Source organism: Trichechus manatus, unplaced genomic scaffold, assembly GCF_000243295.1.
Source record: "Trichechus manatus latirostris isolate Lorelei unplaced genomic scaffold, TriManLat1.0 scaffold00047, whole genome shotgun sequence".
Lineage (NCBI taxonomy): Eukaryota > Metazoa > Chordata > Mammalia > Sirenia > Trichechidae > Trichechus > Trichechus manatus.
Genome location: NW_004443983.1, coordinates 11864767 through 11883568, shown reverse-complemented (window position 1 = coordinate 11883568; position 18802 = coordinate 11864767). Strand labels below are relative to the sequence as shown.

The 18802-nt window shown below is 34.8% G+C and overlaps 1 protein-coding gene across 1 annotated transcript in view; it reads right to left on the bottom strand.

Annotated features, from left to right (window-relative positions):
- TMEM232 (transmembrane protein 232) overlaps nt 1-18802 on the bottom strand; it is a 213247-nt gene that overhangs the window by 104752 nt on the left and 89693 nt on the right. The window contains exon 11 of the mRNA XM_004377012.2: nt 9491-9738. Coding sequence (XP_004377069.1) covers nt 9491-9738 — 248 coding nt within the window. The remainder of the gene's footprint in view (nt 1-9490; nt 9739-18802) is intronic.

Genomic DNA, 18802 nt, shown 5'->3' with positions numbered 1-18802 from the left:
CAAGAAGCTATAAAATAAATGTCTTAATATTGAATTGTAAAAAGAAATATTAAGATGAAATCCTTGACAACTCCAATCTTTTCTCTGATTATCATGATGTTGCTTATTGGTCCAATTGTGAGGATTTTTGTTTTTTTTATGTTGCGATGTAATCCACAGTGAAGGCTGTAGTCTTCCTCTTTTTTTTTTAAATTTTATTGTGATTTAGGTGAAAGTTTACAGCACAAATTAGTTTTTCATTCAAAAATTTATACACAAATTGTTTTGTGATATTGGTTGTAATCCCCGCAATGTGTCAGCTCTCTCCCCCTTTCCCTTTCCACCCTGGGTTCTCAGTGCCCATTCGTCCAGTTTTCCTGTCCTTTCCTGCCTTCTCCTCTTTGCTTTTGGTCATTTGGTCTCTTATGCTTGATTGAACTAAGAAGCACATTCCTCACGTGTGTTAATATCTGTTTTATAGGCCTGTCTAATCTTTGGCTGAAAGGTGGACTTTGGAAGTGGCTTCACTTCTGAGTTAGCGAGATGTCCGGGGGCCATAGTCTTGGGGGTCCCTCCAACCTCCGTCAGACCAGTTTGGTTTTTTTTTGTGAATTTGAATTTCGTTCTACATTTTTCTCACTCACTCTCCAAGACCCTCTACTGTAATCCCTGTCAGAGTGGTTAGTGGTAGTAGCCAGGTACCATCTGGTTCTTCAGGGCTTAGGCTGGTGGAGGCTGTGGTTCATGTGGTCCATTAGTCCTTTGGACCTAGATGTTCCCCGAGACCATGGTCCCCAGCCCTCAGCCCCAGTAACTCTATCCCTCAAGGTGTTTGGATATGTCTAGGAAGATTCTATGACTTTGCCTTGGTGATCTTCATCAGTAACATCTTCCTGGTATTCTGTGCTTTCAGCCAAGATCCATCTTATATCAACAATGCTATCCTTCCTTCCACGTCCTCTTCTGAACCCGACTTGAATTTCTGGCAGCTCTCTGCTGATGCACTGCAGCAACTGTTTTTGAATTATCTTTGGCAAAATTTAATTGCATGTGATATCAATGATATTGTTCGATAATTTCCACTTTCTGTTGAATCCCTTTTCTTTGGAAATTCACAAATTTGGTAGCTGTCTTGCAAATTTCTTAGCATAGATAAGTAAGTGCTTCCAGCATTGCATCCTTTTATTGAAACATCTCAATAGATTTCAATTCCTGGAGACTTGTTTTTCACCAATGTCTTCAGTGCAGCTTAGACTTCTTCCTTCAATTCCACTGGTTCTTCATCATATGTTATCTCTTGAAATAGTTGAACGTTGACCAATTCTTTTGGGTACAGTGACTCTGTGTATTCCTTCCATCTTCTTTTGATGCATCTTGTGTAGTTCAATATTTTGCCATCCAAAAAAAGTAAAAACAACAAAACCCATTGCCATCAAGTCAACTGCCCATAGAATCCTTCGATATTGCAACTCGAGGCTTCAGTTTTTAATTCAGTTCTGTCAGCTTAAGAAATGCTGAATGTGTTCTTTCCTTTTGGTTTTCTAACACCAGGTCTTTGCACATTTCATTATAATAATTTACTCTGTCTTCTGGAGCTGCCGTTTGAAATCTTCTGTTCAGCTCTTTTACTTCATAATTTCTTCCTTTTGCTTTAGCTACTCTACGTTCAACAGAAAATTTCAGAATCTCTTCTGACTCCATTTTGGTCTTTTCTTTCTTTCCTCTCTTTTTAATGACCTCTTGCTGTCTTCATATATGATGTCCTTGATGTCATCCCACAAATCTTCTGATCTTCGGTCATTAGTTTTTTATGCATCAAATCTATTCTTGAGATGGTCTCTAAATTCAGGTCTTAGTTTGGCTCTAGTGAACTCGTTTTAATTTTCTTCAGTTTCAACTTGAACTTGCATATGAGCAATTGATGGTCTGTTCTGCAGTCAGCCCCTGGCCTTGTTCTGACTGATGATATTGAGCTTCTCCAAAGTCCCTTTCCACAGGTGTAGTCAATTTGATTCCTGCGTATTTCATCTGGTGAAGTCCACGTGTATACTCGCTGTTTATGCTGTTGAAAAAAAAGTACTTGCAAAATTCTTTCATGTGATCTCCCGAGTTGTTTCTATCACCAAGGCCATTTTTTCCAACTATCAATCCTTCTTCTTTGTTTCCAACTTTCACATTCCAACCACCAGTAATTATTAACGCACCTTGATTGCATGTTTGATTAATTTAAGATTGCAGAAGTTGGTAAAAATCTTCAATTTCCTCTTCCTTGGACTTAGTGTTGGTGCATAAATTTAAATAATAGTCATATTAACTGGTCTTCCTTGTAGATATATGGATATAATGCTATCACTGACAGTGTTGTACTTCAGGATAGATCTTGAAATGTTCTTTTTGACGATGAATGTGATGCCATTTCTCTTCAATCTGTCATTCCCAGCATAGCAGACCGTATGACTGTCCAATTCAACATGGCCAACATCAGTCCATTTCAGCTCTCTAATGACTAGGATATCGATCTTTATGTGTCCCATTTCATTTTTGACGATTTCCAATTTCCTAGATTCACATTCGTACATTTCACATTCCAATTAATTAATGGCTGTGTGCAGCTATTTTCTCACTTTGAGTCATGCCACATCAGCAGATGAACATCCTGAAAGCTTGACTCCATCCATGTCATTAAGGTCAACTCTAATTTGAGGAGGCAGCTCTTCCCTAGTCGTTTTTTGAGTGCCTTCCAACCTGAGGGACTCATCTTCTGGCACTGTATCAGATAATGGTCGGCTGCTATTCATAAAGTTTTCACTGGCCAGTTTTTTTAGAAGTAGATTGCCAGGTCCATTCTTCTTCATCTGTATTAGTCTGGAAGTTCTCTGAAACCTGACCACCATGGGTGACCCTGCTGGTAACTGAAAAATGGTGGCATAGCTTCCAGCATCACAGCAACATGCAAGCCACCACAGAACAACAGATTGACAGATGAGTCAAAGATTACAGCCTTGGAAACCTTATGAGGTTTCTACCTTGTCCTACAGGGTCACTATGAGTTGGAATCAACCTGACAGCACACAACAACATCAATCTTTACAGTAGCAGTATGCCAGGTCTTTCTCTCCCAGAGCCACTGGATGGGCTCAAACCACCAACCCTTGGATTAGCAGCTGAGCTCTTAACCGTTGCACCACCAGGGTGCCTTATAGTCAAGAAAGACTAGACAATATTAAATAAGAAGCCAGTTCTACCTTTGGAGACTTCCTCTTTTTAAACTCTCTCTCTCTCTATATATGTGTGTGTGTGTGTGTGTGTGCATGCACGCACACGTATTATATATATATATTTTTTCTCCATCAGCCCAAATCATACTAATTTACTTGAAAGTGCTTCCCCCTTGAATGCTTTTCCTAATACTATGTAGACAGGTGCAGGAATCAGAAAAAAAAATCAATATTATGTTTTGAAAATTGAGAAGCTGAATTTGAAAAATAGTAAAATACTTTTCCTTATGATCTGAAGTTAAGTTATATAACAATTGCTAAGGCTTTGAAATCAGATGAAGTTCACATGAGTGGGAAGAAAATAGCATAGTGAACTCAGGATCAGATGCCCCTTTGTTCAAATTTAAATTCCCAAGGTAATGGTTGCGAATCGTGGGCCATGTTACTAAACCTCTCTGATAACACAATATCCACACATACAGGATGGAGAAAATAATCATATCTACATCTAAGTAGCAGGTGCCTTGTTTAGCACAGTGCCTTGTTTATAAAATGCACTAATGTGGCGTGTGGCAAACAGGATTGTCCACACATAACACTGGAGGCTGATTTTAAATTGCCTGGTAGCTTGCTGGCTAGAGTTGAGGGTCCAAACTGTCTTCCATTTGGTGGAGTTGCTCCTAAATCCAACTTCCCATGAGGCCCAATGCCCTCTTTCAAAACCACTACGAGCACTTCCCAAGGGCTTCGGGTTCTGAGCAGCTGGCATTTCTAGAACTCTGTTGTCCTCAGAAGGCTTGGCAACAGAGCCAAAAACGTTTATTTCCCCGCTGAGTAGTCAGATTTCACACTTACATTGTAAGAAGGTAGAGCAGCAGGCAGGGCCCTTTCCCTGGGAAAGCAAACCCAGTGCACGTCCAATTGCTTCCTGAAACCCTAACACCCCTCTGTGTGAGATAATGAGACATGGGGACCATGCGTCTCTTTTTGCTAACAAGTGGCTTGTAAGTTTCCACAATAAAGCCTGTTCTTTAACCCATCTCATGGGACACTGTGTCATTTACCTTTCCCACCTTGCCACCATTCAGTTAATGTTAGTTACTACAACTCCTACCACTTTAGAACTACAGTGAAACCTGTGAGAGCTGGAACTCAACTGGACTGCCTTGTTTTTCCAGGTCTCATAAATTTACAGCCTTTGACAGGGTGCAATCTTATCACATTTCTATTGCTCTTTTTAGTGGAAAATATTTGAATTTTCCTCCTCTGACAGGTTTCCTCCTTACACAGGTTCTGGCTTTCACAGGTTTTACGGAAGTTTCCGCTAACAAAGAGCTATAGAAAAGTGCTAAGACTGCATCCTGTCAAAGGCGGAAAACTTTCGAGACCCGGAAAAACAAGGCAGTCCCGTTGAGTTTCAGCTCTCACAGGTTTTACTGTATCTGAGTTTTCCTTCTCTGACAGGTTTCCGCCTTACACAGTTGCCGGCTTTCATAGGATTTACTGTATCTCCCTTTAAAAAGGAAGCTGCAGAGGAGGTGCATTAGCTTTGGGTGCAGCTACCTAGTTTATAAAGTCAGCCATGTAAAATTTCATGCCCAAATGACAACAGACTTTCTGTCCATTCTTGTTTGTTTTTGTGGGGTTCTCTTCCAAGCACTAGTCTAAGGAATAAAGTCTTCTAGCATAAAGTTTTGAGCTAAATAAATACAATCAGAAATAAAGTTTTAAGTTAGTGTACTCCTAGCCTTTACATACATGCACATAAAAATTAGTTGTTGCTGAGTTTTTAAGGATTCAAGACACAAGCTTAGACAATGCATTTACAAGAAATTCGAAAGCAAAAAATGTACAGATGTAGGAACTGGCTTTTAAAAATTTGGTCTTCAGAGTTCTGAATTCTCAGCCTTAAGGTAAACTTAAGATAGTTTTATTGACAAAGAGAGAAAAGAGAAATACTATGCTTTGAAGTAGAAATATTATTGGCATGGTTTTTAGGCTGCTGCTTTTATGACATAGTAAAGAATAATTTTTTTTTATTTTTTAAAAAATGCTGAGAAGCAGAAAGAGCATGCATTCAACAGCGTGCCCCACTAACTTAAAGCAAAGCAAAGCAAAAAAAAAAAAAAAAATTTAATAGACAGCGGCAAAATGATCAATTTTCTTGAAAAATTATATCAAGAAGTCAAATTTGCAAGTCATTCAGAGCAAAATACATGTTTATAAACATATAAAACACAGAGTCCCTACTTTCAAAGAATTTATAAGCTAAAAACACAGGGAAAAAAATACTTTTGGAAAAAATTATAGGTCATGAGACGTGACAGATGCTTCATCAATAAGGAAGTCCCTTTTTTTCCTAACTAGTAAATTTTCAGATTTTCACACTGACATAAGTATGCTTTAGTGCTCCAAGACAATAAAGAAACATAGAATCTTAAATTTCCTGTCCTCCTTCCTTTTAAAACCGCCTTGTCTTCTGTAGGAGCCCTTCTAGCTGTCTTTCACATTGCTATTTGTTGAACACAAATTAGCAATTTCTAAAAACTAGATGAAGAATTGAGATATGACACCACAAATGAAGACCTTTCAAAGGTGAAAAGAGCTGAGCACACTGTAGGCTTTAAATTATGCCTTTGTACTTATACCTGTGGGGCTTCAACACACCCAGGTTTTCATTAGCTCTATTATTTCTAGTCTGTAGGCCTGGGAGTGGGAGCAGGTTAAGAATCAACAAAAGGAGCAAGCTGTGGGACTCTTGATTAGATGGAGAATTTCCTGAAGTTAATGTGTAGTGAGCATATGCATTTTTCAATGCATAACTTGGATTTAAATTTGCTTTTCAACAATGGAAACAAAAATGTGGTATATTCCATGCCACTAAGAGGCAGCAGGAACTGTTCACCCAGGCCTGATCTAGCCTTTGTCTTGATGTCATGGAGCTATAGCCCTATTCTACTCCCCTCTGTTGTACCCAGATTAGTTTACCCCTGACTGGAGCTGGCAATATGCACAACTCCAGAAGCCACTGTTCACATACACTACAGTGTGAATGCTGACCCTGGAGCTGGGCGACACTGAAGTACTCCTGCTAATGTGATTCTCAGGCTGCGGTGCTGCTGTGGCTCTCTCATTTGGGGCAGCGATGCTCTAAATTTCACTGCTAGAACCTGTAATGAACTGTAAAGAAATGCATGAACAGATAACTTTTTTGCAATGGCCAGTGATGAATGGTTGTCATTTACTTAATGACTGTGGGCTCTGATGAGAAGTTTAATTTATTAATCCCCTCAAAACGCAGAGGACTCTTTGGGTCGTAATCTCACTTCTCTCCTCATTCTTCTCTAACTTTGCATATTCTCTTCCATTTCTCCCAAACCTTGTGCACACCCCTCCATTTGTACCTTTCATTCTCAGTATGTCTCTCTCCTTGGCTTATATCTTCTCCCTTTCATTTTAGTCTCTTTCATCTTTCTTTCTGCTTATATTTTTTTCTTCTTTTTGTTGTTTTTTTGTCCCCAACCATTCTCAATATGTCTCCTCTTCTTCTCTCTCTTTTCTACTCTATGTCCATCCATCTCCTCTGCCTTTTTACCAACTACTTATCCTTTCTCTGGCCTGTGTCTTTAATCTCCCTTTGTTCATATCCAGCTTCTTCTACTTTTCTAGTTTCCTTCTTGCTGTTGTTTCCTTAACTTTTCACGATGGGAAAGCAAAGTGCACCTGTTTAACATTCTTACTGTAGCCCCAGACTGATTTTTCTTCCATGTCTGTAGTCGGTGCTCTTCGAGGTTTCTAAAGTAAATCTCAATATTCATAACACTTAAAGCTAGCATTTTCATTGAACCTTGATTATGTCATAATTTTACAAATATGTACAATATTTGTTGAGGAATATTTTTGTAATATATATTTTTGCACACAATCCTTAACCTGAAATCTACATATTTTCATCATTTGTTTTAGAATTCTTGAAAAATGCTTAAAATTATGTCAACATTCTCCTCAAACATGTGTCTATTTTACTATATTGACTGTGTACTCAAAAGAAGAGCCTGTTTACTTGGCCTTGTCCCATCCAATTATCATATCTGCAAGAAAGTCTGCCTTTGGGCATGATTTTGGAACTTAAATAATAATTTACAAATATGCTGAGGAAGAAAATTTCCCACATTTTTTGGCATCTGCTTCAAAAACTTAGAAAATGCAACACAAAATAAGCCAAAAGAAAGAAGTAACAGATTCATATAGATAAGAATAAAAATATATGAATTAAAAAATAGAACTAAAAGACTACATTAGATTTTTAAAAGAAAATAAGGCAAAGCTAGGTAGATGTAATTTATGAGATGGACAAGATGTGCTGTTGTTAGGTGCCATCGAGTCAGTTCCGACTCATAGCGACCCTATGTACAACGAAATACCGCCCGGTCCTGCACCATCCTGGCAATTGTTGTTATGCCTGAGCTCACTGTTGCAGCCACTGTGTCAATCCATCCCAATGAGGGTCTTCCTCTTTTTCACTGACCCTCTACTTTGCCAAGCATGATGTCCTTCTCCAGGGACTGATCCCTCCTAATAGCATGTCCAAAGTATGTGATATGTAGTCTCGCCATCTTTGCTTCTGCGGAGCATTCTGGTTGTACTTCTTCCAAGACAGATTTGTTCATTCTTTTGGCAGTCCATAGTATATTCAATATTCTTCGCCAGCACCACAATTCAAAGACAGCAATTCTTCTTCGGTCTTACTTATTCATCATCCAGCTTTCACATGCATACGAGGTGACTGAAAATACCATGGTTTGGGTCAGGCGCACCTTAGTCTTCAAGGTGACATCTTTGCTTTTCAACACTTTAAAGAGGTCTTTCGCAGCAGATTTGCCTAATGCAATGCGTCTTTTGATTTCCTGACTGCTGCTTCCATGGGTGTTGATTGTAGATCCAAGTAAAATGAAAGCCTTGACAACTTCAATCTTTTCTCTGTTTATCATGATGTTGCTTATTGGTCCAGTTGTGAGGATTTTTATTTTCTTACTGAAGGCTGTAGTCTTTGATCTTCATCAGTAAGTGCCTCAAGTCCTCTTGACTTTCAGCAAGCAAGATTGTGTCATCTGCATAATGCAGGTTGTTAACGAGTCTTCCTCCAGTCCTGATGCCCTGTTCTTCATACACTCCAGCTTCTTGGGTTATTTGCTCAGCATACAGACCGAATAGATATGGTGAAAGGATACAACCCTAACGCACATCCCCTTGTTCTGTTTGAACAACTGATGTAGAAGGTACAATCAACAAAAAAGAAATCAAGAGAGGCAACAATCAACGAAAAGAAATCAGGAATGACAAAAATCAAAATAAAAAAGAAATTAAACTATCAATTACAGTCTTCTGAGAACATACTGATCAACAGAGCATCAACACAAAGCAAGAAATAGATTGTTAAAAATATAACAGAAAGCTGCACTGTATATTTGTCAGAATTGAATGGAAAAAAATATGACACAATGGACTTTTTAAATGACTTGGATTAAAGGATAAATCAAAAATTTCTGTCTCAAATCTTTACCAAAGTATCTAAACATATATAACCGGGCCTGTGTTATATGTCAACAGAGTGATTCTTCACCTAATTTTTAATCTGTCAAAAGGTTGACAGTATGGAAAATATCTAATTATGCTAAAATAGTAATAGCAATCTTAGGAATATTTGAAATGAATCTATTATTGAAGAAATAGCAAAATAAATTCGAAAATGATTCACTTAAATAAATCTTTCCTAAGTGTAAGATTTTTCCAACTCCTTAGAAGCAGATACAAAGACATTTATGGGGGAGTTGGAAACATAAAATTTAATAATCATTGTCATAACTACCACTTATTGAATGTCTATGTTCAAGACACTGAGTTAGACACATTAGACACACAAATACACACATATGCATATATATAGTATATATATTTGTGTGTATACATGTATACAAAATGAATACAGAATTGAAATTTTGAAAATTTCATGATAGAGTTTCTATTTTTAGTCTGCTGCACTTCCCACAAAAGAATTCCATAAGATTGACTTGTATTATGTACTAATACCTATTTTAAACATGAGGAAACTGTTTCTTAGAAGGGAGTAACTTGCGCATGATAGAATATCTAGGAGGTGGTAGAGTCAAGATTTCAATTGAAGAAGAGAAACTGAGTTAAATAATGTGGCACATGATTATATATGGTTTCTGTGATTTTGAAGTTTATTGTATTAGAATAGCAGAACTACTTTGAATAGTGCTTCGCTTTACCTTACAGTGAAACGGAGAACTCTCTTCTTCATGGGAGCCTCCTTTTTCTTTGGATATTTCATTTGGACTTGTTTTATTGATGGTTTCTTCAAAGGAAGGGCACGGGCATCAATGGAGGGAAAGAATAGTTTGGAAAGTGTGTTGGCAATTCTCCATCCTATATACTTGGAAAAAGTTTCATCCCCTACATTTGGTGGAACTTTTGTACCATAACTAGTGAAAGGATCAGTTGGGTTGTTTAACTCAGCCTGTGGAAGGAAAAGAAAAAGAAACCAGTTGAAATAGAATTTAGTGTGAGTAAAAATGACCTAATATTCAATAAAAAACACAATATATGTTCAGTTAATTTTCTCTAATATTTCATTTTTCTAGTTAAATACAAATAGCGTTTTTAGGAAAAAATTCAGTCTCAGAAAGATCTAAAAAAATCATAACTATAACGGAAGAAACAATTAAGCATTAAGGAATCCCACCTTAAAATGTTGAGAATTTAAGGTTACAACTTCTGTTCTAAATTTGGTATATTTCCCAAGTCATAATTTAATAAGCATTTACAGAATTTATTTAACAAGAAATTAGACAATCAGTTGAAATAATATACATGTTTTATTGACTCAGATTTTCATTTCTCTATCTACCATCTATGCTTTCCTTTAAGTCAACAAAACATTTTTAGGAACAACATTTGTGTTAAGTGGAAAACAAACAAGGGCTCTGTATTTAGTTTAAATTGAAGATTTTCTAGGATTTAGATTTAGATTAAATTCAGTATGTCCTAACACCAAAAGAAAAAAACTAACAGAAAAAAAAATCCACAATTTTAAGCAATCTATTGGAAGGAGCTATTTTCTGAATTTTTTAATTTATGTTTGATAATGTCCAGGATTGATTTTTAATTATTTCGTCATTCGAAATGGTTAGAGGAATATTTTCCTTGGCCAGAACCCATAATAATAAATGAAGCTGTAAGTTTCAAAATGTAACGTTACAAATTTTTTTGGTCATCATATGTTCATATTAAGAAATCTCTTTCTTATGAATAAGTTGAATGATGCTTCCTTTCATTTAAGTTTTTACATTTTTTATTGAATATTATCAATCTTCATGCAGCTCATTACCAGTCACTCAGGATTCATTTTATTTACCTATCAATCCTATGGTAGAAAATAAAGGAAAGGAAAATGTTTGTCTGCATATGAATGTCAAGCTTAATCTCTTTAGGATTCCAAGATCAGGCATGGCTTAATGAAATTACTACATAAAGATTGATGATTGCATTATCTAGACAAAATTACAGTGGAAAAATTAGAACACTCTTATGCAAAGATTGAAAAAAAATCAAGGGATGAAGCAATAAGGAAAATTGCAGAAGGCAGGTAAGTAAATATGGATTACCGTGAAAGCCACAGAGGGTGGGAAAGAATAATATGAAAAAAAAAAAACCCATAAAAAGGATAAGGAGAAAATCATGCAAACATGTAAGCACACACAAAAACTAAATAAAATGTTGACCCAAAACATCTTTCATGATAGAAATACCAATACTGAAATTGAAGAAAAAGAGATTCTAATATATATATTTTTCTATTTCAGAAAAATAAACACTTTATCCCTAGCCTTCATTGAAATATATTCATTCATTCTTAAAATATCTTTGAATTATCCCTGGATGTTGAAATCGGTATACAGTAATGTTTACACTGTTCCCAGTTGTATATCTTGCTTATTAACTACGTAGAAATCATGGAAAAAGGATTCAATTTGGAACAAAAAAACCAAATTGTGTCTCTGGCTGTTGTGACTTTGAAAACATCACTTAATATTTTAAATCCTGCCACTTCATCTGTAAAATAGTAATCAAACTACCCGTGTTGTGTATTCTGCTTACCTCCCCTGGGTTATTCATTCATAAGCAAAAGATACTTCAAAATCACAGCAACATATAGTATTGCCCACACATAAGCTATTACTATGAGCTTTTCAATTACTAAGACAGTGCTGAGTGAATAAATGAATGGGTGAATGGATAAACAAACACAAATAAGTGTTCTCATGATACACTTTTTGGTCAAATGCCTTGTGACCAGAGGTAGCATTCCACTGCATTACAGAATCTTGACGTTCTTTTCATCATGTCTTCTTTGGCAATACTCCTTGCAGTAGTCCCTCCCACACTGACAGATCCAGGTACCAGCTCTCAGCACAATGAGGGCACTTAAACATTTCAAGATATGTCTCTTATTGAAACTTTCCCTCCCTTACTGATGTTCAAGGCATTTGAGTCATGAAAATGCATCAAAGGCAAACTTCTCTTATCTATAAAAGGGTTGGCTTGTTTGTTGTTTGCTTGTTTGTTTCCCTGAAAGAAGTAGCCAGGAAAGAATACAAATTTTGCAGTTTGAAAGATCTGAAGTCAGATCCAGCTCTTCCACTTACTAGTTAAGAATGCAAATTTGGGGAATTTAGTTAACCTCTCCAAGTCTATGTTTTGTTTTTAGCTTTGTTCAGTCTTATTTTTCATTTGTGATATGGGGATAAATTGCTCCTTTTATATTAGTAAATTTATCAAACAGGATCATGATTATATTTCTATAGTCATCCCTTTTTTAAAGAGTTTTCCTTCTTCTCTTAAAGCCATTACTATAGTATGTCAGAATTCAGAGACTTAAGTGCCAAAAATACATGTATATACGTCTATACTTCTTGGAAGTAGACCCACACAAAATATTAATGACCACCTCTTTAAAATAGATTCCAAATTAATGAATTTACTACTGTTTAGCCTGCCAACAGACATTACCTTAAATTCCATCTTTAACCATTATTTATGTATTTAAATTTTCATTATGTGTCCCTATTTCTTAGCAATGCCTACACAGGCTATACCATTCAAAGTTTTCTTTGTTAATGGTGTTATTGAAACTTGACATTTATTTTTTTTAACAAGAACCAAATGGAAATTTTTTAATATCTGTGTTAATTTTACTGATTTAGTATTGAAATTGGAAAAGTGTTATTCTTGAAGAATATTCCTCTCTCATACATATTCTGACCATGTACAGGGGCATATGCCCATCCTTTTGTCTTTATACTAGACCTAAAGATAGAAAAATAATCATGGGTGTCGGTGGGCAGGAAAAAGATGGATAAATTAGCACAAGAGAAAACTCCCCAAGGAATTAGAATGTTGTCACAATACAAAAAAAAAAAAAAAAAAAAAAGTCTTCAGAGTTCTGAATTTTTCTTTCAATAATTAGAGAAATACAGCAAACATCCCAACATTTGAACTAACACACACTATTCTTGATATGAGAGAAAAGGGAAGAAAGAAATGGTTGTTACGCCATTGCAGCAAAGTTTGTAGCAAACTCTTTTTCCTTCTTTCTTTCTCTCTCTCTCTGCTTAGATGTCTCCACCAGTCCATAAGCAACCTTAGTACTGGAGATTACTTTGAAAAAAATGTTATTTTTCTATTAATCTTAAAAGTTTAAACATTAGTGAATCAAAAGATTATTTCCTGCAGCATTTATAAAGTCTCACAAAGGTGGCATCATGTGTACTTCCTTCCTACCCAAATCATAATTGTCAGATCATCTCATACTTGGAAGCATATCTGAAACAGAATCTCAAGCCCAACCCTTGCATGCACATTAAAGTTTAAGAAGCACTGGTATAGTACATTAAGTAAATAACTAAATAGGAATATTACTAATTGCATGATCTTCTCTAAGTTACTTAACCTCTCTGAGAATGCATCTTTATCTCTAAAATGAGTGATAATAATACCCCCATTTATTGAAAAGATTAAAAAAAGAAAATTGAATATATATTCTAGCAGAGTGTCTGTCACACAAAAGTTCTTCAACAAATGCCAATTTCTTGTTTATACTTAATTTTGAGGAGAGCATGCGCTAGTGGAAACAGCCTTTGCATTAAGCTTACTCACAGGTGCATCTACCACCAGCCACTTATTTCACTTCCTTTTCAACTTAGATTCCCCCATCTGTATAGATGGTGATGATGGGACTACGTAAGATACTTAACACAGTGGCTGGCACATTGTAAAGGCCCTACAAATATCATTTTTGTCTGTTTAAAACAGCATGTCTGTTAACATCAGTGCTTTCTTGATAAGTATTTAAAGGACTGTACTCTTCCAAAAATACATCACCCTTTCCACACCCAAGAGTTTCCATTTATTTCAAAAGAGCCATATGTGTAGGAGGAGGGAGATAGGCACCGAGAGAACAGAGACAAATAGTGTTGTTTGTTCTATTTTGCTGTTCTACGGAGTACCTTAGGAGTATGGAAATATCATTAAGAATAAAAACATATTATTTTAAAGATCTCACCATGAAAGTTAACCACAAAGTGCTTTACCTAATGAATCTAAGGTACGCTGAATAAAATCACATATTCATTTCAGCTGTACATATTTCTTTTTGATATTTTAGGTCATATACCAGATGGCAGAAAGCACTTATACATGATGACTTTTCCTAGATGTGCCAGCATATGCTGCTGAATTGCCTGTACAGAAAATCCTTGCTCATTGCAAGTCTCCCTGGAAGTATTTCAAACAAAGCACATCAATTAACATTTGTTTATTATGCCTCTGTGAGTATATGACAGTTTTTTATTTCTTTCCCAAATACCAGGCAACAGTTGGGTTTATATTGAATTTGTCAGATGAAAGGCTCACATTTAGGGATCTATTCAGAACTGTTTTTCATTTCAAATGTGCTTGTTAAATATCTCACCTCTCCTCGAACCTCCATTAAGCATCAAATTTTATGAATACATATAACAGGAATGGTAGATGATAGAATATTATTATGAATAAAAGTATAAGATACGAGAGTACATAACGTAGTTGGTAACAGATTTACCAGTGTTGTAGTTAAATTGAGGTAAGAAATATAAATTTTTATTCAACAATTTACCATATGAAACACAATTTAGTTTTAAAGCATAAAGAAAAAAATTCTTAATTTAATTCCATTATCATTCAAGCATATTCAAATCTGTATGAAATAATTCCTTTCCATTACAATGTACACTAATTTATGATTAAAATTATGTCCTACTGTGAGTAGGTAATATCTGACTATTTTCTTATACAAGGAAAGGTTCTGGAAGCAAGATGTTAGGAAAGAAAAGAAAGAATAAAGGTTGAAGGTTGTACTATAAACACAGTCATTTGCATTAACTGAAATAAGAGCGGATATATATTTCACTTTAGATAAAAGCATCTGTGGCACAAGTCTTCACTGTAGAGGTGTTTTTAGATGTTCTCTGTTCACACTGAGCAGTGATGCAGCACCTGAATACAGACAGAGTTTTTACCACTTATAACAGAAAGCTTCTAGCTATTTTATACCATAGGCCTTATTGCCCGAAGAAGTGTCACAGGCCAATAATATAAGTTGCTGCAATGGAATTTTGGAATTAACAAATTTATCAAGGAAAACTAAGGATATTTAGGAATAAACAGTTTTTAGAGCTTTAGCACTGTAAATATATTTCATCGTGATAATGCTTAAAAAAAAAGAATGAAAGAAAATAAAAGAAACCCAAGTTTATCATGCTCTTGTTTTGCAATAAAATTAAGCACATGTGTGAAGATGACTTATATATAGAAAGCATTCTGAGCATTCCAGATAAGAAAATACAATTTTAACAAATTCAAAAATATTTGATCTAAAATATTACACCTAGAGGATAATGTTCTCATTCATTTGAAATCATGTAGGTTTGTCTTATTTATGTATGTGGTGTTTGGTTGTTTAACTTATTCTGCTTTATCATTATTAACTCCTATAAGAAAGCAGCTTTAAAAATCTTAAATAAGCATGAGTGTACTTTTACTTAAGAGAAATTAGGCTTGGAAGGGAATGAGTTTCAGCTGTGGAACTGAGGAAAGTCAGAAGATCACATAAGAGTAACAAAGAATAGAGTAACAAAGAATAGAGTATACAAAGGAGACAGAGGGAATAACTGAGACCTGCATAGATTCTAATCTTTTTGGTCTTTTGAATAATTAGCTATGGAGAACTTAAGGAGTTATTTAAATATTATCACTTCTAAAACTTGTATAGATGTGTTAATATACTATTTAAAATTAGGAATATACCAGCTAATAATTAACTGAAATACTGGACCAGATTCATAAAAATGATGTAAGAAAAAACATTTGCCAGGAGAAGAATAAACAGAGTAATTGATTAGACACTTAACTTTATATCTTATTTGTTCCAACATAGATTTCTTAGCCAATAAAATGATCCTTCAAAATTAAATTTACTAAAACCGTTTTCAAAGAAATGAAAACTGACAGAATTCACCACCAACAGACATTTACAAGAAATAATACAAGAGGGTTTTCTTCGAGCAGAAGAAAAATAATCGCACACTGAAGGTCAGGGATTCAAGAAAAAAAGATAAGCAAAGAAGAATGTAAATAAGTGGATAAATCTAAAGGAATACTGAATGTATGAAACAATATACTGATATCTGTAAACACGCACGTACATATACACAAACACATTCAGATACACAAATACCAATTAAAATACTTAACAAAAAGATTGCATAAGTAAGGAGGAATAAATGGAGTTAAAATATTCTAAGACTATTTTACTATCTAGGATAAAGTAAAATTTCTCTCTACTAGAATTTGATAATTCAAAGATTCATTTTGCAGTATCTGGGGTAGACAGTAAAAGAAAGTATAACCACCAAATAAATATAATAATAAAAAAAAACTCTCTAAAATATCGCAAATAATAGAATTAAAAGAACAAACAGGTGGTACAAACAGAATAGTAAATAAGATGATGCAGAAATAAATACAAACATATTGTAAAAATATTAAATGTAAATAGAAAAAGGAATCTAATTTAAAGACAATATTTTTCAGGTTTTAAAGAAGAATACTGCTTCTTTATGAGATACATACAAGGATCCAGAGAGCTCGAAATAAAAAGATGTAAATAGACATCCATGCAAACACTAATCAAAAGAACCACTAATCAAAAGAAAGCTAGTGCAGTTATATTCAAAACATAAAAGGTAGACTTTTTATAAAGAAAAACATTTCATAATGATGAGAGTATGTTCACTGATTACAGAATTAAAATAGAAATAAAAAGCATAAACATAACAAATAGCTCCATAAATTGGAAATTAAGCCATAAACTTCTATATAACTCATGGTTAAAAACAGAAATAATAGTAGAGATTTGAAAATATTTTGAACTGAATGATAATTAAAATACTACTTGTCAAAACTCTCAGGATAATGCCTAAAATTATAGGAGAGGAAAATTAATAGTTTTAAAATCATATATTAGAAAAGAAAAATGTTACAAATCAATGACAAGAACTACATTTCAAAAATTTTAGAAAAATAACATATGACCTGCAAGAAAATTAGCAGAGGAAAATAATAAAACTAGTATCAGATATGAAGGAAATAGCAAAAATACAACATAGATTACCAAGAGATCTGAAAGTTGGTTTTTGAAAGACTAAAAAGTTCATAAACCCTTGGCATGATAGATTAAAAAGAAAACAAAGGCAAAAAATAAGGGGTCAGCAATGAAGGAAAGGAAATCATGACAAATTTTAAAGACATTAAATATATCATAGGATATTATGAGCAACTTTAGAAAATAATTTTGAAAATATAGATTAAATGGAAAAGTTCTTAGACAAAAGCACACTTATCAAAATTGATGCAAGAAAGAGTCTAGAAAGATAACTGTTTTTAAAAATCCATAATTAGAAAGCTTTCCACAAAAAAATACCCATGGCCAAGCAGCTTTGCTTGTGTATTTTACAAGATTTTTAAGAAAGAAATAATATCTTGCATGTCTATCAACAATACGATAGATAAATAAATCGTGATATATTCATTTAATAGAATTCTATGTAGAAATGAAAATAAAAGAACAGCTGTAACAACACTGATGCATCTAACAAACATAATGTTAATTGAAATGTTGCTGTTGTTAGTGTTGAGTTGATTCCAACTCATGGCAACCCCATGTGTGCAGAGTAAAAACTGCTCCACAGGGTTTTTAAGGCTGTGATCTTTTAGAAGCAAATCTCCAGGCCTGTCTTCCAAGACAACACTGGGTGGGTTCGAACGGCAAACCTTCTGCCTAGTAGTCAAGCGCTTTACCATTTGTGCCACCCAGGGACTCCTATTGATTGAAATAAGCCAGACAAATACTGTATGTTTGAGTTCATTTATATAGGCAAACAAATAATAATGTCAGAAGTCAGGATAAGTGGCTAGCTTTAAGGAGAAGGAGGAGACACTGATTAGAAGGGGGTGAAAAGGGGATGTCTGAGTCTTCATAATATTTTTATAAAATATTCACAATATTTTATTACTTTACCTGGATTACAGGATTGTATAATTTTGTAATAACTCATAAAGCTGTGTACTTTTAATTTGTGAAGGTATCCTCTTATTTGTCTTATGTTTCAATAAAAATTAAGAATAAACATACAGATACAGAATGTCAAAAAGCTAATCATGGAGGAAAATATATATACCATGCATCAGTTTGTAGTTCCAGAAAGTAAGAAAACTACTCCAAACAAAAACAAACACAATGATGTGGTTTGTGAAAGAGAATCACAACCAACTGAAAGAGCTCCCAATGGCTAAAGATGGAACAATTTCAGCAAAAAATTAAATAAAATAGTGTTGGATTATAACTTAGAGTATAAGATAAATATCCAAAAGACCATAGTTACGTAAATAAAAATCAATCAATTAATTAATCAATCAATCAAATTGACAGAAGTATTCTGGTGGAGAAGAAGTTCAAATAATTTATGTAGATACTCTGCTCTTACAGAGGAGAAATATAACTCCCCGCTCCTTAAGTGTGGGCTACACATACTGACTTCCTTCTAAAGACTACAGTATGGAAAGGGTGAAAAAAGCATAAGCTTACAGTGGAGAAACATGACAAAGAGTACCTCAGCCAGGCAATCAAGACTAACACTGAGGGGGCCTCATACCATCAAGAAAGCAGTGCCAGGTGCAGAGCACGTCCTTTGGACTGGGGTCCCTGCGCTGAGAAGCTCCTAGTCCGGGGGAACACTGCTGAGAAGGCCTACAGAGAAAGACTTCCCCTGGAGCTGACGCCCTGAATTTGGACTTTTAGCTTACTTTGACTGTGAGGAAATAAACTTCTCTTCGTTAAAACCATCCACTTGTGGTATTTCTGTTATAGCAGCACTAGATGACTAAGACAGAATTTGGTATCGAGAGAGTGGGGTGCTGCTCTAACA